General features: G+C 45.1%; 1 protein-coding gene across 1 annotated transcript in view; it reads left to right on the top strand.

The window, feature by feature from the left end:
- LOC112261302 (BAH and coiled-coil domain-containing protein 1) overlaps positions 1-20,835 on the top strand; it is a 97,602-nt gene extending 76,767 nt beyond the window's left edge. The window contains exons 16-24 of the mRNA XM_042307090.1: positions 2,997-3,397; positions 3,593-3,667; positions 11,826-11,961; positions 12,044-12,161; positions 12,293-12,591; positions 12,847-12,981; positions 16,106-17,565; positions 17,716-17,952; positions 18,130-20,835. Coding sequence (XP_042163024.1) covers positions 2,997-3,397; positions 3,593-3,667; positions 11,826-11,961; positions 12,044-12,161; positions 12,293-12,591; positions 12,847-12,981; positions 16,106-17,565; positions 17,716-17,952; positions 18,130-18,339 — 3,071 coding nt within the window. The 3' untranslated portion in view covers positions 18,340-20,835. The remainder of the gene's footprint in view (positions 1-2,996; positions 3,398-3,592; positions 3,668-11,825; positions 11,962-12,043; positions 12,162-12,292; positions 12,592-12,846; positions 12,982-16,105; positions 17,566-17,715; positions 17,953-18,129) is intronic.
- Positions 20,836-25,457: the final 4,622 nt, after the last annotated feature.

The following is a 25,457-nucleotide window of genomic DNA, read 5'->3' as shown; positions in this document are numbered from 1 at the left end:
TACTTAAAGCATGTAGAGGTCTGTAATTTTTATCATAGGTACACTTCAACTGTGAGAGACGGAATCTAAAACAAAAATCCAGAAAATCACATTGTATGATTTTTAAGTAATTCATTTGCATTTTATTGCATGACATAAGTATTTGATACATCAGAAAAACAGAACTTAATATTTGGTACAGAAACCTTTGTTTGCAATTACAGAGATCATATGTTTCCGCCCTTGCTGTCTCTGCCTGGCCGGTTCCCCTCTTTCCACTGGGATTCTCTGCCTCTAACCCTATTAGAGGGGCTGAGTCACTGGCTTACTGGGGCTCTCTCATACCGTCCCTGGGAGGGGTGCGTCACCTGAGTGGGTTGAGTCACTGATGTGATCATCCTGTCTGGGTTGGAGCCCCCCCCTTGGGTTGTGCCGTGGCGGAGTTCTTTGTGGGCTTTACTCAGCCTTGTCTCAGGGTGGTAAGTTGGTGGTTGAAGATATCCCAGCTCTCTTCAGGTCATTGACCAGGTCCTGCCGTGTAGTTCTGGGCTGATCCCTTACCTTCCTCATGATCATTGATGCCCCACGAGGTGAGATCTTGCTTGGAGCCCCAGACCGAGGGTGATTGACCGTCATCTTGAACTTCTTCCATTTTCTAATAATTGCGCCAACAGTTGTTGCTTTCTCACCAAGCTGCTTGCCTATATTCCTGTAGTCCATCCCAGCCTTGTGCAGGTCTACAATTTTATCCCTGATGTCCTTACACAGCTCTCTGGTCTTGGCCATTATGGACAGGTTGGAGTCTGTTTGATTGTGTGTGGACAGGTGTCTTTTATACAGGTGACGATTTCAAACAGGTGCAGTTAATACAGGTAATGAGTGGAGAACAGGAGGGCTTCTTAACCTGTAGTGACGCGCAGCCCGTGAACGGGCCCGTTATCATCCTCTGACACTAATTAGCATAACGCAATGGACATAAATCTTCCTAGAAAATCTTCCTATTCATGAAAATCACAAGTGAAATATATTGGAACACAGCTTAGCCTTTTGTTAATCACCCTGTCATCGCAGATTTTCAAAATATGCTTTACAGCCAACGCTAGACAAGCATTTGTGTAAGTTTATCATAGCCTAGCATAGCATTATGCCTTGCTAGCGGCAGGCAAAATTGTCACGGAAATCAGAAAAGCAATCAAATTAAATTGTTTACCTTTGATGAACTTCGGATGTTTTCACTCACGAGACTCCCAGGTAGACAGCCAAAGTTCATTTTTTCCCAAAAGATTATTTTTGTAGGCGAAATAGCTCCGTTTGTTCTTCACGTTTGGCTGAGAAATCGCCCAGAAATTGCGGTCACCACAACGGCAAAAAATATTCCAAATTAGCTCCATAATATCGACAGAAACATGGCAAACGTTGTTTAGAATCCATCCTCAAGGTGTTTTTCTAATATCTATTCGATAATATATCCATTGGGACAATTCCTTTTTCTCTAGGACCGATTGGAGTAATGGCTACCTCTGCACTTTACGCAAGATTCTCTCTCGGAGCCACCATGTGACCACTTACGCAATGTGCCCCCATACAGCTATTCTTCAACAGAAATGCATAAAACTATGTCACAATGCTGTAGACACCTTGGGGAATTTGTAGAAAGCGTAAGCTCGTTGATGGTACATTCACAGCTATATAGGGAGTCATTGGAACGCAGCACTTTCAAAACCTGGGGCACTTCCAGATTGGATTTTTCTCAGGCTTTCGCCTGCAACATCAGTTTTGTTATACTCACAGACAATATCTTTACAGTTTAGGAAACGTTAGTGTTTTCTATCCAAAGCTGTCAATTATATGTATATTCTAGCATCTTTTCCTGACAAAATATCCCGTTAAAAACTGGGACGTTTTTTTTCCAAAAATGAAAATACTGCCCCCTAACACCAAGAGGTTAAAGAAAAACGAACAGGTCTGTGAGAGCCGGAATTCTTACTGGTTGGTAGGTGATCAAATACTTATGTCATGCAATAAAATGTAAATTAATTACTTAAAAATCATACAATGTGATTTTCTGGATTTTTGTTTTAGATTCCATCTCTCACAGTTGAAGTGTACCTTTGATAAAAAATTACAGACCTCTACATGCTTTGTAAGTAGGAAAACCTGCATTCCCGGCAGTGTATCAAATACTTGTTCTCCCCACTGTGCTCTGTGATACCCACTGTGGTGTCTTCCCTGCTTATCTGTGCTGTGTGATAGTTTGTGTGGTGTCTTCACTGCTTATATGTCCTGTGTGATATATATATATATATATATATATATACACAGTTTACACTTATCTGTGCTGTGTGATAGTGTGTGTGGTGTCTTCACTGCTTATCTGTGCTGTGTGATAGTGTGTGTGGTGTCTTCCCTGCTTATATGTGCTGTGTGATAGTGTGTGTGGTGTCTTCCCTGCTTATATGTGCTGTGTGATAGTGTGTGGTGTCTTCCCTGCTTATATGTGCTGTGTGATAGTGTGTGGTGTCTTCCCTGCTTATCTGTGCTGTGTAATAGTTTGTGTGGTGTCTTCCCCTTATCTGTCCTGTGTGATAGTTTGTGTGGTGTCTTTGGTGTCTTCCCTGCTTATCTGTCCTGTGTGATAGTTTGTGTGGTGTCTTCCCTGCTTATCTGTCCTGTGTGATAGTTTGTGTGGTGTATACACTGCCTCTCTGTCCTGTGTGATAGTTTGTGTGGTGTCTTCCCTGCTTAGTTTGTGTGGTGTCTTCCCTGCTTAGTTTGTGTGGTGTCTTCCCTGCTTATCTGTGCTGTGTGATAGTTTGTGTGGTGTCTTCCCTGCTTATCTGTGCTGTGTGATAGTTTGTTGCCTAAAGGGTAAAGGCCACTGAGTTATTTTACGATATAGCTACTCTACACTGTCACCAGATAGAGCCTGAGATTGAGATGGTCGTGCCACAACTGATCTCCAAATAGTAGTTTAATAATAGTTTCTAATGTATTATATTGTTCCCTTGATCCCACAGAGGAGGAAGAAGAGAGGCGCTATGACAGCGACGAAGGACTCAATGACGTAAATACAACGATACCATCCTCTAAAGACACGCCAACAAACTCTGCTGCGACTGGCCCAACCGCTAAGCTCCAAGCCAATCAGAAAGCCAGGAGCAAGGAGGAGAGGCAATGTGATGATGTGAGTATGCCCAGTGTGGCACTGAGGAGGAGAGGAGCCCCCTGCAGGCCAGGCCCTGCTACTGTAGATGGGAGATGCCCAGAGCTCCAGGAGCCACAAGGGGCTAGGAGAGAACCTGTACCCAGCTGGAGAGTCTCGTTAGTGGGCAACAGCCTCCAGGACAGCAGGGGGGTCCAGGGACCAGTGGCGGAGGCAAAGAGGAAGATCTCGGGACAACAAGGCTTTCTGGGAAAGGTGAGGTGGGACAATGGAAGGATCCGTGGGGGGGAGGGGGGGTCTCTAGGTTCATCAAAAATGGCTTCCTCCTCTGTTAAAATCTCCCTGAACTACTTGAGACAGCTAAGATGCACGTGTTACGGTGTCTCCCTTGCTACATGGTGATCATGATCATTGTCTATAATACTAACCTGTCCTTTGTGGTTTTTCCAGAGGAGGGGCTGCTGGCTAGAGACTGAGACCCAGAGAGAGGACACCACCAGGGGCAGGAAGAGCAGGAAGAAGCAGGTGGGGATGGGGGTCAGAATGGGCATGGTGGAGGAGGGATAGGGGCAACAGGAAAGAGGCAGTGAGGAACAGGAAATGACAGTTGGTGGCGAATCCTGAGTAGAAACAAAAGGGAGAGTACAGTAGAAGAGAGAGGTGGCGTGACTAGAGGGCATTCAGCGGCAGTTGGAACAGTGAAGATGTTAGGCAGTTGGAACAGAGATTATGTTAAGCAGTTGGAACAGTGAAGATGTTAGGCAGTTGGAACAGTGATGATGTTAGGCAGTTGGAACAGTAATGATGTTAGGCAGTTGGAACAGTAATGATGTTAGGCAGTTGGAACAGTGATGATGTTAGGCAGTTGGAACAGTGATGATGTTAGGCAGTTGGAGGAATGAGGAGAAGCTATATGTAACCTAACTGGAAAGATAATAGAAATGTGCTTTTGGCGAGTTTCCTTGACATGACACATAAAAACCTCTTAAAGCTATGGCGTGACCTATTTTACCAAAGGGATTATTAGCTAATTCTGTATGGGTGGATCAGTTTAAAACAACCTTGAATGAGTCAGCTGGTGAGATATACGGCCAATGAATAAGACTGATGACGTGTGTGAGTTGCCTTTACTCCAGTCTACTGTGTTCTGGTGAGAACAGCCCTGAGGTGGGTCTCAACACCAGTCTAATGTGTTCCGGTGAGAACAGCCCTGAGGTGGGTCTCAACATATTTCCATACCCAACTATAACATTTTCCGTCAAGATAGAACTGCCAAAGGGGGAGGAGTTGCAGTCTACTGCAGAGATAGCCTGCAAAGTAATGTCATACTTTCCAGGTCCATACCCAAACAGTTCGAACTACTAATTAACATTAAAATTACTCTCTCCGGAAATAAGTCTCTCACTGTTGCCGCCTGCTACCGACCCCCCTCAGCTCCCAGCTGTGCCCTGGACACCATTTGTGAATTGATCGCCCCCCATCTAGCTTCAGAGTTTGTTCTGTTAGGTGACCTAAACTGGGATATGCTTAACACCCCGGCAGTCCTACAATCTAAGTTAGATGCCCTCAATCTCACACAAATCATCAAGGAACCCACCAGGTACAACCCTAAATCTGTAAACAAGGGCACCCTCATAGACGTCATCCTGACCAACTGGCCCTCCAAATACACCTCCGCTGTCTTCAACCAGGATCTCAGCGATCACTGCCTCATTGCCTGTGTCCGCTACGGATCTGCAGTCAAACGACCACCCCTCATCACTGTCAAACGCTCCCTAAAACACTTCTGTGAGCAGGCCTTTCTAATCGACCTGGCCTGGGTATCCTGGAAGGACATTGACCTCATCCCGTCAGTTGAGGATGCCTGGTCATTCTTTAAAAGTAACTTCCTCACCATTTTAGATAAGCATGCTCCGTTCAAAAAATGCAGAACTAAGAACAGATATAGCCCTTGGTTCACTCCAGACCTGACTGCCCTCGACTAGCACAAAAACATCCTGTGGCGGACTGCAATAGCATCGAATAGTCCCCGCGATATGCAACTGTTCAGAGAAGTCAGGAACCAATACACGCAGTCAGTCAGGAAAGCTAAGGCCAGCTTCTTCAGGCAGAAATTTGCATCCTGTAGCTCCAACTCCAAAAAGTTCTGGGACACTGAAGTCCATGGAGAACAAGAGCACCTCCTCCCAGCTACCCACTGCACTGAGGCTAGGTAACACAGTCACCACCGATAAATCCATGATTATCGAAAACTTCAACAAGCATTTCTCAACGGCTGGCCATGCCTTCCGCCTGGCTACTCCAACCTCGGCCAACAGCTCCGCCCCCCCCCGCAGCTACTCGCCCAAGCCCCTCCAGGTTCTCCTTTACCCAAATCCAAATAGCAGATGTTCTGAAAGAGCTGCAAAACCTGGACCCGTACAAATCAGCTGGGCTTGACAATCTGGACCCTCTATTTCTGAAACTATCAGCCGCCATTGTCGCAACCCCTGTTGCACCAGCCTGTTCAACCTCTCTTTCATATCGTCTGAGATCCCCAAGGATTGGAAAGCTGCCGCAGTCATCCCCCTCTTCAAAGGGGGAGACACCCTGGACCCAAACTGTTACAGACCTATATCCATCCTGCCCTGCCTATCTAAGATCTTCGAAAGCCAAGTCAACAAACAGGTCACTGACCATCTCGAATCCCACCGTACCTTCTCCGCTGTGCAATCTGGCTTCCGAGCCGGTCACGGGTGCACCTCAGCCACGCTCAAGGTACTAAACGATATCATAACCGCCATCGATAAAAGACAGTACTGTGCAGCCGTCTTCATCGACCTTGCCAAGGCTTTCGACTCTGTCAATCACCATATTCTTATCGGCAGACTCAGTAGCCTCGGTTTTTCCGATAACTGCCTTGCCTGGTTCACCAACTACTTTGCAGACAGAGTTCAGTGTGTCAAATCGGAGGGCATGCTGTCCGGTCCTCTGACAGTCTCTATGGGGTGCCACAGGGTTCAATTCTCGAGCCGACTCTTTTCTCTGTATATATCAATGATGTTGCTCTTGCTGCGGGCAATTCCCTGATCCACCTCTACGCAGACGACACCATTCTGTATACTTCCAGCCCGTCCATGGACACTGTGCTATCTAACCTCCAAACGAGCTTCAATGCCATACAACACTCCTTCCGTGGCCTCCAACTGCTCTTAAATGCAAGTAAAACCAAATGCATGCTTTTCAACCGTTCGCTGCCTGCACCCGCACGCCCGACTAGCATCACCACCCTGGATGGTTCCGAACTTGAATATGTGGACATCTATAAGTACCTAGGTGTCTGGCTAGACTGTAAACTCTCCTTCCAGACTCATATCAAACATCTCCAATCGAAAATCAAATCTAGAGTCGGCTTTCTATTCCGCAACAAAGCATCCTTCACTCACGCAGCCAAACTTACCCTAGTAAAACTGACTATCCTACCGATCCTCGACTTCGGCGATGTTATCTACAAAATAGCTTCCAACACTCTACTCAGCAAACTGGATGCAGTTTATCACAGTGCCATCCGTTTTGTCACTAAAGCACCTTATACCACCCACCATTGCGACCTGTATGCTCTAGTCGGCTGGCCCTCGCTACATATTCGTCGCCAGACCCACTGGCTCCAGGTCATCTACAAGTCCATGCTAGGTAAAGCTCCGCCTTATCTCAGTTCACTGGTCACGATGGCAACACCCACCCGTAGCACGTGCTCCAGCAGGTGTATCTCACTGATCATCCCTAAAGCCAACACCTCATTTGGCCGCCTTTCGTTCCAGTTCTCTGCTGCCTGTGACTGGAACGAATTGCAAAAATCGCTGAAGTTGGAGACTTTTATCTCCCTCACCAACTTCAAACATCTGCTATCTGAGCAGCTAACCGATCGCTGCAGCTGTACATAGTCTATCGGTAAATGGCCCACCCTTTTTTACCTACCTCATCCCCATACTGTTTTTATTTATTTACTTTTCTGCTCTTTTGCACACCTATATCTCTACCTGTACATGACCATCTGATAATTTATCACTCCAGTGTTAATCTGTAAAATTGTCATTATTCGCCTACCTCCTCACGCCTTTTGCACACAATGTATATAGACTCTTTTATTTTATTTTTTCTACTGTGTTATTGACTTGTTAATTGTTTACTCCATGTGTAACTCTGTGTTGTCTGTTCACACTGCTATGCTTTATCTTGGCCAGGTCGCAGTTGCAAATGAGAACTTGTTCTCAACTAGCCTACCTGGGTAAATAAAGGTGAAAAACAAAACAAAAAAAACACCAGTCAAATGTGTTCTGGTGAGAACAGCTCTGAGTTGGGACTAAACACCAGCCCAGTGTGTTCTGGTGAGAACAGCCCTGAGTTGGGACTAAACACCAGCCCAGTGTGTTCTGGTGAGAACAGCTCTGAGGTGGGACTAAACACCAGCCCAGTGTGTTCTGGTGAGAACAGCTCTGAGGTGGGACTAAACACCAGCCCAGTGTGTTCTGGTGAGAACAGCTCTGAGGTGGGACTAAACACCAGCCCAGTGTGTTCTGGTGAGAACAGCTCTGAGGTGGGACTAAACACCAGCCCATTGTGTTCTGGTGAGAACAGCTCTGAGGTGGGACTAAACACCAGCCCAGTGTGTTCTGGTGAGAACAGACCTGAGTTGGGACTAAACACCAGCCCAGTGTGTTCTGGTGAGAACAGCTCTGAGTTGGGACTAAACACCAGCCCATTGTGTTCTGGTGAGAACAGCCCTGAGTTGGGACTAAACACCAGCCCAGTGTGTTCTGGTGAGAACAGCCCTGAGTTGGGACTAAACACCAGCCCAGTGTGTTCTGGTGAGAACAGCTCTGAGGTGGGACTAAACACCAGCCCAGTGTGTTCTGGTGAGAACAGCTCTGAGGTGGGACTAAACACCAGCCCAGTGTGTTCTGGTGAGAACAGCTCTGAGTCTACTGTGTTCTGGTGAGAACAGTAAACACAAGAGTTATAGTGGGACTAAACACCAGCCCATTGTGTTCTGGTGAGAACAGCTCTGAGGTGGGACTAAACACCAGCCCATTGTGTTCTGGTGAGAACAGCCCTGAGTTGGGACTAAACACCAGCCCAGTGTGTTCTGGTGAGAACAGCTCTGAGTTGGGACTAAACACCAGCCCATTGTGTTCTGGTGAGAACAGCCCTGAGTTGGGACTAAACACCAGCCCAGTGTGTTCTGGTGAGAACAGCTCTGAGGTGGGACTAAACACCAGCCCATTGTGTTCTGGTGAGAACAGCCCTGAGTTGGGACTAAACACCAGCCCAGTGTGTTCTGGTGAGAACAACACTGAGGTGGGACTAAACACAAGACTAATGTCTTCTGGTGAGAACAACCCTGAGGTGGGACTAAACACAAGTCTAATGTGTTCTGGTGAGAACAGTCCTGAGGTGGGACTAAACACAAGTCTACTGTGTTCTGGTGAGAACAGCCCTGAGGTGGGACTAAACACAAGTCTAGTGTGTTCTGGTGAGAACAGCCCTGAGGTGGGACTAAACACCAGCCTCGTGTGTTCTGGTGAGAACAGTCCTGAGGTGGGACTAAACACCAGCCCATTGTGTTCTGGTGAGAACAGCCCTGAGTTGGGACTAAACACCAGCCCAGTGTGTTCTGGTGAGAACAGCTCTGAGGTGGGACTAAACACCAGCCCATTGTGTTCTGGTGAGAACAGCCCTGAGTTGGGACTAAACACCAGCCCAGTGTGTTCTGGTGAGAACAGCTCTGATTGTGTGGGACTAAACACCAGCCCATTGTGTTCTGGTGAGAACAGCCCTGAGTTGGGACTAAACACCAGCCCAGCCCATTGTGTTCTGGTGAGAACAGCCCTGAGGTGGGACTAAACACAAGACCAATGTGTTCTGGTGAGAACAACCCTGAGGTGGGACTAAACACAAGTCTAATGTGTTCTGAGAACAGTCCTGAGGTGGGACTAAACACAAGTCTACTGTGTTCTGGTGAGAACATGAGCCCTTGGGACTAAACACCAGCCCTTGTGTTCTGGTGGAACACTAAACACCAGCCCATTGTGTTCTGGTGAGAACAGCCCTGAGTTGGGACTAAACACCAGCCCAGTGTGTTCTGGTGAGAACAGCCCTGGGACTAAACACCAGCCCATTGTGGGACTGAGAACAGCCCTGAATTGGGACTAAACACCAGCCCAGTGTGTTCTGGTGAGAACAGCCCTGAGGTGGGACTAAAAACCCATTGTCTAATGTGTTCTGGTGAGAACAGCCCTGAGGTGGGACTAAACACCAGCCCAGTGTGTTCTGGTGAGAACAGTTCCCTGAGTTGGGACTAAACACCAGCCCATTGTGTTCTGGTGAGAACAGCCCTGAGTTGGGACTAAACACCAGCCCAGTGTGTTCTGGTGAGAACAGCCCTGAGTTGGGACTAAACACCAGCCCATTGTGTTCTGGTGAGAACAGCCCTGAGGTGGGAGCCTAATGTGTTCTGGTGAGAACAGTCCTGAGGTGGGACTAAACAAACAGTGTGTTCTGGTGAGAACAGCTCTGAGGTGGGCCCAGCCCATTGTGTTCTGGTGAAAATAGCCCTGAGGTGGGACTAAACACCAGCCCATTGTGTTCTGGTGAGAACAGCCCTGAGTTGGGACTAAACACCAGCCCAGTGTGTTCTGGTGAGAACAGCTCTGAGTTGGGACTAAACACCAGCCCATTGTGTTCTGGTGAGAACAGCCCTGAGTTGGGACTAAACACCAGCCCAGTGTGTTCTGGTGAGAACAGCTCTGAGGTGGGACTAAACACCAGCCCATTGTGTTCTGGTGAGAACAGCCCTGAGTTGGGACTAAACACCAGCCCAGTGTGTTCTGGTGAGAACAGCTCTGAGGTGGGACTAAACACCAGCCCATTGTGTTCTGGTGAGAACAGCCCTGAGTTGGGACTAAACACCAGCCCAGTGTGTTCTGGTGAGAACAGCCCTGAGGTGGGACTAAACACAAGACTAATGTCTTCTGGTGAGAACAACCCTGAGGTGGGACTAAACACAAGTCTAATGTGTTCTGGTGAGAACAGTCCTGAGGTGGGACTAAACACAAGTCTACTGTGTTCTGGTGAGAACAGCCCTGAGGTGGGACTAAACACAAGTCTAATGTGTTCTGGTGAGAACAGCCCTGAGGTGGGACTAAACACAAGTCTACTGTGTTCTGGTGAGAACAGCCCTGAGGTGGGACTAAACACAAGTCTAATGTGTTCTGGTGAGAACAGTCCTGAGGTGGGACTAAACACGAGCCTAGTGTGTTCTGGTGAGAACAGCCCTGAGACACTGACAGACACACACACACACACACACACACACACACACACATACACACACACACACACACACATATGTACTAAACAAAGACACACACATACTCTTTGGAAACAGGCTGATTTTGAAGCTCCATCATCAGTCGTCATTCATCATTAAGAAACCAGCTCAAACCAGAATAGGTGTGTGTGTGTGTGTGTGTGTGTCTCAGTGCTGTGCGATGAGTACTTTTTGAAGTCTGTTCGATTTCGGTTCAATTATTATTATTATTATTATATAAAGAAAATGTAAACATTCAATGCAATATGCATTATTTGGGTCGAATGCTGCAACAAGACAGAATACAACAATTAATTAAAGTCCCATGATGGTAGTGACTTCCCATTACTGTTTATCAGTTATTAACCAGCACTTATTCACATTACTTTACTTTAATAACACATTTCAGTTGGACATTTGTTTAATTTGATGACTTTATTATTTCATTCCAAGTCATCATCTTATCTCTTTAGATCTGCTGCCAATGCTGTCTGACAAAATCACTATTTTAGTAGTTTTCCAAAGTAAATAAGGCATACTTTTATGACTGCTGAATACCATCTATCAATCACTTAGATCATGTATTTTCAGGTAGAGATACATCGCAAAGCGACAGCTGCTCTCTATATCAGATCAGATCGCTCATTCTTCTCTCTTCCGTAGCAGGCGTAAAAGAAACACAGACAGGACAAGTAGATACGCAATGGATAATGGTCATTGTAGTTAATTACCACGTTTTCTGCACTTAACTATGTAGAATATTGGTCTGTTGGAAACTACAACTCCCTACTACATCGCACAATTCAGGCTGGATCTGATTTATCTCTAGAGACACTGCAATGTGCACATTTAGATAAAAAAATGTTTTGTGTGTGTTGAAAGAAGGGGGTAGTTCTGGCAGCAATGTATGGAAAAAAAGATGACATGCTTTTGTTCTAGGCCTGCTCTAAAACACCAGGTTCATTGATGATCATAATTTGAATTAGTGCTGTGATGGAAAAAAAGCCTGCACACTCTGTAGCTGTCCAGGACCTGGGAGGGTGATCACTGGTTTGGTCCTCCTGAGTGTTCTAAGGCAATGCATCTCAGTGCTAGAGGCGTCACTACAGACACCCTGGTTCAAATCCAGGCTTTATCACAACCGGCTGTGATTGGGAGTCCTATAGGGCGGTGCGCAATTGGCCCATTGTTGTCTGGGTTTGGCCGGTGTAGGCCGTCATTGTGAATAAGAATTTGTTCTTAACTGACTTGCCTAGTTAAATAATGGTTACATTAAAAAAAGGAGTTTAAAGAGATATATATTCTAATTATGTAATTTCCTGTTTCCTGTTGCAGGCTAAGGGGCGTGCAGTGAGCCGGCTTCTGGAGAGCTTTGCGGCTGATGAAGGATTCCGATTGGACGAGGAGAGCAGCTTCTCTGAGGGGGAGGAGGAAGACATGGAGCATACACCTCACACACACAGAGAACCAGGTGAGAACACACACACACCACAGTCTCACATGGTCACATACCAGGCTAAATGTTTATATTTTCTCTCTCTCTCTCTCTGCAGCACTGCTTAACTGTGTGTTGAGCAGGGAGATGCTGGTGGATGGTCTGAAGGTGTTGATATCTAAGGAGGATGAGCTGCTGTATGCTGCCCGACTACACACTCTGGACCTGCCTGACATGTAAGGCACTGACACCTACTGACACCTACTGACACCAATTCATATGGCCTGCTTAATCACAGATAGGCATGTTGATACAAAGGATTGGCTGAATGGCTTGTAATAGATTTAATACAATCTCCCTGTCCTAGATTCCGTGTAGTGATCGAGGGGGAGAGAGGGAACAGGCCTAGGATCTACTCTCTAGAACAGATATTACAAGAAGCGGTGTTGGACGTGCGGCCACAGACAGAGGCCACCCTGAATGCTGGGACACGTGTGTGTGCCTACTGGAGCGAACGCTCCCGTTGTCTCTACCCTGGAAACGTCCGCAGAGGGGTTCCGGGCGAGGAGGAGAAGGGAAGTGTGATGGTGGAGTTTGATGATGGAGACAGAGGAAGGATCTCCCTGCCCAACATACGCCTGCTGCCCAATGGGTACCAGATACACTGTGAGTATACTGCACACACACGCACACACACACACACACACACAGATTATACATTCCTGGAGGGTAAAGACATGGTCTGGCAACATTAGATCCAGACTCTGAGAGATTCATTCTCTGTGTCTGTTTTGCCCTACTTCTCTCTCTTTCTCATGCTCTCTCATTTTTTCGTGTTCTCACTCTTTCTCTCTTGCTTTCTCTCTCTCTCTGTCATTTTCTCATTCACTCTCTCGCTCTTTCTCTCTCTCACTTACTCAGGTGCGGAGCCATCTCCAGCCCTGCTCTCAACTGGACGTTGTGGTCGCAGAAGCTCCACCCAGGACAGTAGAGACAAGCCCACAGAGGGACCAAACAATGAAGAGGCAGAAGGAAGGAGCCAGGAGAGGAGACCAGGTAATGGCTTAGAGCATTATTAGATGGTTTCTCCCTTTTGTTTGAGATTGAGGCCAACAGCACCTGAGCAGCACCAGTGAAATAAGCATACTGTAGATACCACCACCAGAGGTCAGGGAACAGAACCGAAAACCAGAAAATAACCACATTTTTGAAGGACAGAAATGGAACCTGGAACAAAAGTGATACATACTGTAACTGAACCGTTATTTTAAAAGCATGGGAACCGGTTCCAGGCATATTTTCTAGTCCCATAAAAAAAATGCATCACAGCTCCTGTGCCAAAGCCCTCACTCTGTCACTCAGAAACTTATTCCAGTGTTTGACTGCCTGCCAGCTGAAAATCTTGGCCAGTGTGTGTGTTTAGGCATCCTGCCCCTCTTCCTCTGAAGCATATGCTATGCCCCTCCCAGTGGTGTAAAGAACTTAAGTAAAAATACTTGAAGGTACTACTTAAATTGTTTTTGGAGTGTCTGTACTTTACTATTCATATTTTCTGACAACTACTTTTTTCCCCACTACATTCCTAAAGAAAATCATGTACTTTTTACTTCATACATTTTCCCTGACATGATTAGCAGGACTGGAAAGTTGTCCAATTCCCACAATCATCAAGAGAACATCCCTGGTCATCCCTACTGCCTTTGATCTGGCGGACTCACTAAACACACATGCTTCGTTTGTAAATGATGTCTGCGTGTTGGAGTGTGCCCCTAGCGATACGTAAAAAACAAAAACATGACAATGTTGCTGTCTGGTTTGCTTATTAATATGATCAAATTTAAAATATTTTTGCAATTACATTTACTTTTGATACTAAAGCATATTTAAAACCAAATACTTTTAGACTTTTACTCAAGTAGTATTTTACTGGCTTACTTTCACTTTTATTTTCTACTAAGGTATCTTTACTTTTACTCAAGTATGACAATGGGGTACTTTTTCCACCACTGGCCCCTCCCCCTCTGAAGCATAGGCTACTGTACTGACATTACAATCATGATTCAGAAGATAGGAGAGAGATTTTTTATTAGCTACAAAAGAATGGATGCTAGTTAAGGATACTAAAGACCATTTGTTAACTACAAAAAGGTAAGACATGCTTTTAATTCTGGTGCTGCCCTGCACACACATGCTTTTTAGTTAACTAGCTCACAGGGCATTCAAAGTTTCCTTCATAGAAGCTGCTCCTCCTAGGTACAATTCTGTGGACCTAATTCAGATAATGCATGTCATAACAAGGTGCCCAGCGCTTCCAGCCTCCTCCTCCACCCTCACTCACTCTCTCCCCACATGCAAAATGTCAGTCCATCTTGCGCCATAGGCTACACTTGTCTGTCAATCAGGCATGTGAACAATTAGCTTGCCTGCTCTATCCGCACTGATTGGTGAAGTCATTTAATAACCTAAATGTTATAAAAAACGGTAGATTTCACAGGTTAAGAAAGGGACAGAAAGGAACAATATAAACCGGTACTTTCTTTTGGTTCAAACCAGTTCAGAACTTTTTATTTTGCTTGTGGGAAAGTGGAACAGAACTAAAAAGATAAAGGAAAACTGCTTCAGAGGCCAACTTACTAGTCAGACCATCTTTAATCATACACTATATATGCACAAGTATGTGGGCAACCCTTCAAATTAGTGTATGTGGCTATTTCAGCCACACCCGTTGCTGACAGGTGTATAACATTGAGCACACAGCCATGCAATCTCCATGGACAAACATTGGCAGTAGAATGGTCTTACTGAAAAGCTCAGTGACTGTCAACGTGGCACCATCATAGGATGACACCTTTCCAGCGAGTCAGTTCATCAAATTTCTGCCCTGCTAGAGCTGCCCTGGTCAACTATATGTGCTGTTATTGTGAAGTGGAAACGTCTAGGAGCAACAATGGCTCAGCTGCAAAGTGGTAAGCCACACAAGCTCACAGAACGGGACCGCCGAGTGCTGAAGCTCGTGAGCGTATTAATCGTGTATCCTCGGTTGCAACACTCACTACCAATTTCCAAACTGCCTCTGGAAGCAACATCAGCACAATAACTGTTTGCCGGGAGATTAATTTTGGGAGCAGCCGCACACAAGCCTAAAATTACAATGTGCAATGCCAAGCATCGGCTGGAGCGTTGAAAGCTCACCACCATTGGACTCTGGAGCAGTGGAAAGCATTCTCTGGAGTGATTAATCACGCTTCACCATCTGGCAGTCTGACGGACAAATTTGGGTTTGGCGGATGCCAGGAGAACGCTACCATAGTGCCAACTCTAAAGTTTGGTGGAGGAGGAATAATGGTCTGGGGCTGTTTTTCATTGTTCGGGCTAGACCCCTTAGTTCCAGTGAAGGGAAATCTTAATGCTACATCATACAATGACATTCTAGATGATTCTGTGCTGCCAACTTTGTGGTAACAGTTTGAAGAAGGCCCTTTCCTGTTTCAGCATAACAACACCCCCGTGCACAAAGTAGGGTCCATACAGAAATGGTTTGTTGAGATCGGAGTGGAAGAAATGTACTTCCCTGCACGGAGCCCTGACCTCATCTCCATCGAATACCTTTGAGATTAATTGGAACACCGAATGCGAGCCTAATCGCCCAACATCAGTGTCCGACCTCACTAATGCTCTTGTGGCTGAATAGAAGCAAGTCCGCAGCAATGTTCCAACATCTAGTGGAAAGCCTTCCCAGAAGAGTGGAGGCTGTTATAGCAGCCAAGGGGGGACCAACTCCATATTAATGCCTATGGACTGAGATATTCAACGAGCAGGTGTCCACATACTTCTGGTCATGTAGTGTATATAACACACATATAGAATATGATTTTATCACACAGCTTCTTCCCTCTCTATGGAATCCCCGTCCACCTGCCTAACGTCATCACTGTTCCAACTGTCACTGATCTGAATGCCCTCCAGTAAAACAGCATTCCCACAACTCGACACAGACTAAATGTGACAAGGTGTCCCCAGTTCCACATTAAGGGCTGTAATTTATAGTTACACATAATTTGTTCTCTTTGACTTGGTTAGGTACATTCATCTTGTTTATGAATCTCTCTTCTTTCTTTCCCTTTATTTCTTTCTGTCTCTCTTTCTCCCCTTTTCTCTCTTACTCTGTTTATTCTTCCAGTTGGACGACCAAAGAAGGTCAAGCCAGAGGCCAATAGTTCAGCCACAACATCGTCAGAGAGAGTAACCGGGGGCAACACTTCCTCGATAAGCTGGCCGGCGAAGAGACTTCCAGCGGACTTCTTCCTGTTTAACGGGACATCCCGTAAAACCCACCGAGTGTGTCGCCAGCGAGACCTGGGGGTGTTCCACCGCCCAGCCACACACCCCCTCACCACTCCCACACCCCTCAAGTGCATCTTTAGTTCCCCCTTTGAGGTTGACTCTTTCAGTAGCATCGCCAACGGTTACGCTGGAGCCTTCAGAAGTGGAACCCACCGGCCTGTTACCACGGTAACGCCCCTGGTGCTAAGTGACTCTGTCGCCGTGACAACGGCACCCTCCAACAGGAAGTCGAGTGACAGGTACAGAAAACAGTTCCTGGTGAAGCTGGACCACGAGGGCGTGACCTCGCCCAAAACAAAGAATGGGAAAGCTCTGCTGCGTTTGGGGGGCAGCAGGGGGCACAAGGGTCCATCTGCAGGGGCAGAGAGGGCACCTCTCAGGTACATCCACCCTGCCCTGGTGGTGAAGGAGGGGGCACCTCTCAGGTATATCCACCCTGCCCTGGTGGTGAAAGACAGAAATAAAGGAGAAAGAAGAGGAGAGAGTGGAATGTCCAAGTCTGAGCCGCTCCTGAAAGGGGCGCCAGCCCTCAGAAAGGGGCTCCCCTCGTCTGGTTTAGTGGGTCTGGGGGGAGAGTTTGGTACTCTGGACTGCCCCAGTGACTGCCCTAGCTCTTACTCTGAGCTGGATGAAGATGATGATGATGATGATGGAGATGAAGACGTAGCTCGGAGGAGAGCAGCAGCGGCGGGCGCAGGACGTTTCCTCTCACGTCTCTCTGTTTGCTCCTCGTCCTCTTCCTCTTCCTCCTCTTCTGGCTCCCTCTCTTCTTCCTCCCTCTGTTCTTCCGACTCCTCCTACTCCTCTGACGAAGAAGAATCTTCATCCCTCCTTCTCCGCCGAGCACTGCTCCAGCAGCAGAAACACAAACACAAACAGAGCTTGACGTCTAACACCTTAACCTCTGACACCAAGCCCAACCCAAGCCCCTCCTCGGCAACACCACACTCCTACGTTGCAAAGGCAGCCATGTCCGTCACCGGGGAGTCAAAGGTGAGAGGAAGTGATAGAGGAGAGGACAGGAAGGAGTACACATCAAAGGGGAGGACCAATAGTAGCAGCAGTGCATCCAAAAGCCAAACCAAGAGGAAAGGTGGACCTGTCTCCAACACACACACTCTGTCTCTCAACACACACACTCCGACCCCCAACACACACAACCCGGCCTCCCAGCCCAAACCTCCCAAGGACCACCCAGCAGAAAAGAGGCAGAGGATGTTGTCACCGATCCCACATCCTAATATGTCCGCCCTCCCGGGTCGCCAGCTGTGGAAATGGTCTGGAAATCCCACACAGGTCAGAGGATACATGTGGGAGCCTTAATGGTGAACACAATCTGAAGCAGACGTATTGACTTATTGACTGAGGTCTTACTGAATTGAATAACTGAGTAAGGTCTTACCTGTCCTTACCTGAACTCCCTCCTAACCCCCCTCTCCCCTACAGAGGCGTGGCCTGAAGGGTAAGGCCCGTAAGTTGTTCTACAAGGCGATTGTGCGTGGTGGTGAGACGGTGCATGTGGGGGACTGTGCTGTGTTCCTGTCCCCCGGTCGGCCCCAGCTGCCCTACGTGGGGCGGGTGGAGAGCCTCTGGGAGTCCTGGTCCTCCAGCATGGTGGTCAGGGTCAAGTGGTTCTACCATCCCGAGGAGACGAGCCTGGGGAAGAGGCAACATGACGGAAAGGTATGATGGATTATCATTCAACAACATGATCAACTTTTTGATCAAATTTATCAAGGATTGATCAAGAATTTATCTACTTAAATCTATTTGGGGATTAATGAATAGGCTGTTCATTTATCTTTCAGTCTTCTATTTAACTCTGTGTTTAACATCTGTCTCCTTTCCTCCGCTACCCAGCATGCTTTGTACCAGTCGAGCCATGAGGATGAGAACGATGTCCAGACCATCTCCCACCGCTGCCAGGTGCTCAGTCGCACCGATTACGAGCACCTGATTCGCCGACGAAAGCCAGGGGGTGGGGCCCAGGATCTGTTTTACCTGGCAGGGACCTACGAGCCAACCACAGGCCAGCTGGTTAGCGCCGAGGGCGTGGCCATCGTCCCCTAGCAACAACTATGGAGTGTAAACAAAACAAAGCCTTAAAGATGGCAGCCTCATCTCTCCAGGATGAATCCAGCTACTGGTGCTGGTGTCAGTGAAGCATGGTTCTGTCCAAATCTAGAAGACTTTGGAAACGAGGACCTTCCTTGGTTCTAGTTCCTGCTGGTTCTGGATCTTGGTTCTGGGTCCTATCTAGGTGTGGACGATCCCAACCCAAAAATGGATAACAGCACTTTGGACCTCAGCACTGAAGTCATCTGATCTAATGTGATCTGAAGAGGGACTACAGTACTCTACTGATCTTCTGAAACTGACAGACAGTGTCCTCACTACATGTTGTTTTACTGTCTGTCATAGAGTCAAAAACTGTCATAGACTGACTCTCTGGCAGTTTGTCAGACTGTCATAGACTGACTCTCAGGCAGTTTGTCAGAGACTCCTGTGACTCTTACTAGGTTGTTGCTGTAAGTGAGAATGTGATGTGTTCACTTCTCAGTCTAGAGACCTGGTTAAATAAGGGTTATATAGAAGACATAAAATAGAGACTGGGAAAGGGAGTGAGAGAGAGACTACACTGGTGGCTACACTGCTCTGATGATAAATGAATGACGGCAGGATTGAGAAATCCCAAAAGGACCAAAAACACTGTAGTTCTGAAGTGTGTGTGTGAGAGAGAGTATGTGCTGAGTGGTTGTAATGGATGCATTTGGTCCTTGAACAGCTGAGAGTAAATAGTGCTTTAGTGCATTTGCGGTGTGTTTGCGTGTGTGTTTGCGTGTGTGTGTTTGCGTGTGTGTGCGTGCGTTGGTCTCTCGTCTAGACCTCACCATGGAAACCCTAGATGTCTTTAACACTCAAAAAGTAAACCTACTAAACCTAAATCTATGAATATTCATGTATCAATGGATTTACTAACCTCTTCTTCTCTAGACAGAAAACAAGACAAAAAGGAATGATTATTTCTACAGTCAAGCCATACACTTCAATACCTCTCATATCCTTCTATTCAGGTACAGCTGAATGATTTGTCTATTTCTGTGTGTTGTACAGCATTATGTATAAAGACTTTAATATTCAACTGGACATAGTATACATATATAATATACATGAAGAGAGAACTATATTCCTCTTTGTTGCTCTTTACGTTGTTATTTTTTCAATGACTGTTGAATAGTTATTTTGGCTTAGGGGGAGGAGCTTTAAGACTTCTTCTCTTTCTGCACTGAGTACATTGTGGAGATGGGATGGGGTCCATGAGGGGTAAAGCTGTAAATATGCGACGGGATGGGTTCAAGTCCCATTTTGGGGGTTAGTGTGGATTTAGTGACCGGGGATGTTTTTATAAGAAAAGTGGAAAATGATTTTTTTGTTCACATCATCATTGGTCTGGTTTTGTATATTGTTCTTCTAGGTTTTATTGTCTATAATAATGTTGCTTATTCTCCTGTGGGGGTTTCAAATGTAGATTTCTTTGTTTTTAGAAATACTGGAAAGAGTTTTTTCTATTCGCTGATCCTTAAAGGTCCAGACTAGAGAGTTCTAGATGTTCTATATCTATATATTCCTAGAGGAAATCTATGAAAATTTATCTGGCCTAAAAAAATACTAAACCAAAGCGCATCTATGTTTCGTTTCATCACATTAGAATGCAATATGAAGAAATATAAAAATATGAAAATATTCAATAAAATCTGAATTCGGAGATCCCTGCGATCATATTCAAGTAGCACACCTGGGTTTCCCTCCTACCTGTTGGCATAGGACATGGCTTAACGTTCACCATCATGTTGCCATGGGAACACAGCAACTTTATCTTCCTGCACGTAGCTTGGCTGTTGCACTTGAAGGCTCCATGACAACCATATGGCATCTCATGACTGTGAAGGACAATCAAAGCCAATCAAAAGAGGGGAATGTCTAAAAAAAATAAATGATTAAGGATCCAATCAAAATTGTGCTTAATCTTTTCACTTTTCTTCCTGCTTTGCCAAAAATGTGTCTTTCTGTTTTTATTTTTATTTCACCTTCCACCCTTTCCTGCAGTTATACATGCCTGGGATGACTGTGTTTTCAGTGTTGGGGTTTTCACAAGGAGAACATGAATGCCTTTTCATATGAGACGTACATGAGCTGACTTTTTTAAACAACATTGTTGCTGTAACACTATGACGCAAAAGCTTAAAATAAATCTAACGTGAACATCCATGTTATATTACTTTTTGTAGGTCTTTAAACAATATTTTAAAAGCTGTATTTTCTTAAAGAAACACTGGATTCAGTTCTAAACATCACATTGGGTGAAGTGACATCATCTTTTTTGAGACCAACTGGAAACGACTTACTTTGTAGGTTTGGTATATAGTTTGTGACAATTGTCTCAGTCATTGTTGGAAATATGACTAAAATATTTCCCCTGTGTAAAAAACAAAGTTATTTATCTTAATTTTATTGCCTTTCTGTTGCATTTAATTAATAAAAAAATGCTCAAAATGCTCAAATCTATGTTTTTCTTGTCTTTCTTTAGTGGATTTGAAGTAGGTCTACCTGGATTAGAAGTAGGTCTACCTAGATTAGAAGTAGGTCTACCTAGATTAGAAGTAGGTCTACCTAGATTAGAAGTAGGTCTACCTAGATTAGAAGTAGGTCTACCTAGATTAGAAGTAGGTCTACCTGGATTAGAAGTAGGTCTACCTGGATTAGAAGTAGGTCTACCTGGATTAGAAGTAGGCCTACCTGGATTAGAAGTAGGCCTACCTGGGTTTAGTTTAAAAGGTATAAATCATTCCCAATCCACTGTCAGGTGCAGAAATAAGGAAACAGGGAGAGAAAAAGATTGGGGAAAAGCTTAAACTTTCTACCATGGTTGAATGAAACAGAGAGATAGAGGTATGTTTTGTGTGTGTGTGTGATGCCTATACCATCTCCTGTCTGGTATAGAGTTTCTGGGACAGGGTGTATAGATTTGAAAATTGTATTTGATACTTCCTGAGATACATTCATACCTTTTATTACATTATTAAAACGACGTGGATTACTGCCCTAACCTGCATAAAGCCTCATATTACTGTAGTCGGCTCATGGCAACATACACAGCCGAGTAGAGAATCTCAGCACTGATCTAGGGTCAGCTTTGTTTCAGGTCGGAATTTGGGTTTTGTAAGCTAATTCTAGATCTGTGCATAAAGGTGACGTTTACTGCATACAAAGAGCTCAAATAAAAAATGGCTGGGTTTTTGACTGGTCAAAATTGGAAAAGCTGAATAATCCCTGTCCTGAGTGACTGTCTTAACGATCTTTGTCGGTAGGCATAGTTCCCTGTGTGTATGGCACATTGTCCTGGACCTTAGGTTTAATGGGAGAAGGGCTTTCAGATACAACAAGAGAAAGCACAGTATTCAATACCTGTTCTCCATGGACATCCATCATCGACTGGTCAACTGCTGACTGTTTGTGTGCGTGTGTGCGTAGATGTGTGTGCATGTGTGTCATTCAAGAGAAAGGAGAAAGGAGGAGTAAAAGCAACAAAGGAAAGTGGAGAGGAAGCATTTGGGAGGAAGGGAAAGGGGGATTCCAGAAGGAAACGTTCACATATAGCCTGTGTCAGTGGGGTGAATAAATGGTTGTCAGCTGCACCAAGATGCTCTACCAGATTAAATTCTGTGTGTGTGTGTGTGTGTGTGTGTGTGTGTGTGTGTGTGTGTGTGTGTGTGTGTGTGTGTGTGTGTGTGTGTGTGTGTGTGTGTGTGTGTGTGTGTGTGTGTGTGTGTGTGTGTGTGTGTGTGTGTGTTAGTGCTTGTGTGTGCATCAGTGAGTTCTGTTTGCGTGTGTGTGGTGGAGGTATTTTGGGGTCATGGGTTGGGAGAGAGTGGAAGGTGATCACCACTATTCCCGACTCGTCATCCATCATCCACTTGATATCCTGTGTGACATGGCTGTTTATGGTGTGTGTGGTTCTGTGTTCACCTGCGTCTGTGCGTGCAGCTGGCAGTAGTTACATAACGTAACAGGTGGAGCTGGGACCTTACTGGTCCCTCCACACCAACAGTGTGGTGAAGAAGGCACAACAGTGCCTCCTCAAACTCAGAAGGCTGGAGACATTTGGGTTGGCCCCTAAGACCCTCACAAACATCTACAGATGCACCATTGAGAGCATCCTGTCGGGCTGTATCACCGCCTGGTACGGTACCTGCACTGCCTGTAACTGTACACACCTTTTCTATTAATGGAGGGCCCTAATTCAGATTTAGGAACTCTACGCCTTTCCTATGCACATCTTCCCTACACACTTCTCAGTATTTGGAATTCAGACTTACGTTATGGAGGTGTGTAACGGGTTTTGCAGACGTGGAAAGAAAGCCATGTAACTCTGCATATATTCACCTCCTTTTCAACACCAATTGGTAGATTTAAATATACTCTAATCTTGTAGATTATTTAGGGTTTGGAAATTATTTATGAATAATAAAATAAATGGTTTGGAGAGCCTTTATGCATTAATCCTGAAAGTTGCCATATTCAATTGTTCATCCATAGAATATTGGAAGGTGAGAAAAGTGTCCAATAGGGGTTGAACAGTAGTCCTATAAATCTACCCTAATAATCCTCACTAATCATGGGATTGTAATGACAGTCATAATGAACTGGGTGCCAGGCTCCAGGTTTAACCTGCTAAGTATGGTCTGCATTCCATAATGATTAAAATAGTCTACATGTCCCAAATTATTACACAACTTGTAATACATGAGCCTAATATAATCCACTACTGCTAGCAACGCTCAGGAACAACCACACCGACGTGAAGGAAGAAGGAAAGGGAAACTAACGGCGCAAAGTTCTGTATCCAATTTTCAAGGAAAATAGATTAAAAGTGAAACGAGTAGCTCTCGTCGTTGATAAACGATATATTGATAACTAGTTGTTCAGAGACACAAAGACTACTCCATGGTTATTTAAAAAATGACAAAGTTCTCATAGATGAGGAAAATAAACACAATTCTAGCCCGGTTATGGATTGTAACAATACAATAAAAATATAGCTTGTCTATATTCAGTATCTTCACATATAACTAATTGAACACACAAGCACTAATTAATTCAACATAGTGAAGATACAAACTAAGTAAACAGAAGGCACAGTATGTGTGGATGGTGTGGTGTGTGTTTATTTTGATTTGTTATGTTTGTAAGTTGTGTGAGTGAGTAATGATATGGTTGCATATCCCAGAGCCAATGTGTTGCTCTAAGAGAGGGCTTTCAATGTTGTTCAGATGATGGATATACTTTTATAGTGAATTATAGGTCTTGTTTATTTATTGTCCTATCATGGTGGAACAGTTTTAAAATAGATGATACATTTGATTTGTTATTGTCCTATCATGGAACTACATTATATCTAATTATTTATTTATGATCCTATTTTAATGGTACGGTCCATGACCCTATACCCTAGACACCCACCTGAATGACCCAGATACTAAGGAGAAGTCCCTAACTGTTTTATGTGCCTGCTGTAAGCGGTCTGTATGCAGCCAAAATGATAATCAGAGACCAAGAGCAGCACTGCCCCCTCAAGATTCTGAGCCTGCTTGGCAGGGTTGATCCTGCAAAGCCAAAGCCCCCTAAAGGGAGAGCATACTACACAAGGAAATTCTCAAAGCTGCTAATGAGAACCTTGATGACCTTGTACCTAGCCGGTGGGAATTCCGGTGGGGTGCCCCCACCCAGGCAGTGGCAGTGCTGGTAACACTAGCTGCAGTAACCCATGGGGAGGGGGGGGGCACCCAGGCAGTGGCAGTGCTGGCAACACTAGCTGCAGTAACCCATGGGGAGGGGGGTCACACTCGGACATTCAGAGAGGGGGTATATTATTGTGACCCTAGTGGCACAAAATCAAAGTCGGACTGCATGGAGATGCTTGGGAATATGGTCAATACGGGTGACCGTATTGTGGGGGTTTCAGGGTAGAGGTGTACATTTGACCTCCATCATCTAGGATGTGACAATGGTAAATTAAATCTCTCAATTTTTTCCTATTTTTTTGTGCGGTCTTGCAGGCCTTCTCATGCAGCTGCAACTGCAAGTGCATTTGTCAATCAAGACCTATCTTGAGTTGGGCTCTGGGGTGGTGCAATTGTTGAGTAAGTGAGTTTATGGATGTGTGGGGGTATGGGTTGAGTGTGTGTGGGTGTATGTGTGTATCCCACAACTGTTGCGAAGGAGTAAAATATGTTAGGGACAATAGAGGATGATCCACAGCTATATATAATACAAATCGAGGTGAGGGCGATGGAAATGCATTTGGCAGTTAATCTCCTTCAATTCGGTAAATGGCACTGTGTGCTCTTTTCAAAGGATGGATCCCAGTCGGTTATGGGTTATGGGATTGAGGGGGTCGAGGGTGGTCTGCCGGGCATTGGGATGACAACCCAACTCAGGATGAGGAGGGCTTTTAGCGGGTGGAATAGTAGGGACCAATTTGAGGTTTACTTAGTAGAAATGCAAAGATCATGGTACAGCTATGTAGACACTCAATCATCATGTTACTTTTTAATGGTACGTTTACAAACATATATTTTGATAAAAATAATTGAAAGTTGTGTCTCATTATGATAGGTGGTGAAATAAGTATAGCCAGTTACAATTGTAATGGCCTAGCAGATAATAAGAAAAGACAATCAGTATTTACCAGGCTAAAAGATAAGGAATATAATATCTATTGTTTACAGGAAACCCATTCAACAGTTTTAGATGAAGTTGTGTAGAAAAAGGACTGGGGGGGCGAAATATACTTCTCCCATCGACAAAGAAATTCAAAAGGGGTGATGGTTTTAATTAACAATCATTTTGATCCAAATGTGCAAATTGTCCAAACAGATCCTCAAGGTAGATGTATTATTTTAAATATGTTATTGGACAATAAACAGATATGATTTATTAACCTATACGGTCCGAATTAATGATGATCCAAGCTTCTTTGAACATATACATAAGAATTGTTTTAAATATGTTATTGGACAATAAACAGATATGATTTATTAACCTATACGGTCCGAATGAATGATGATCCACGCTTCTTTGAACATATACATAAGAATTGTTTTAAATATGTTATTGGACAATAAACA

This window comes from Oncorhynchus tshawytscha, linkage group LG27 (genome assembly GCF_018296145.1).
Source record: "Oncorhynchus tshawytscha isolate Ot180627B linkage group LG27, Otsh_v2.0, whole genome shotgun sequence".
NCBI lineage: Eukaryota > Metazoa > Chordata > Actinopteri > Salmoniformes > Salmonidae > Oncorhynchus > Oncorhynchus tshawytscha.
This window is presented reverse-complemented; position numbering and strand designations above follow the sequence as displayed.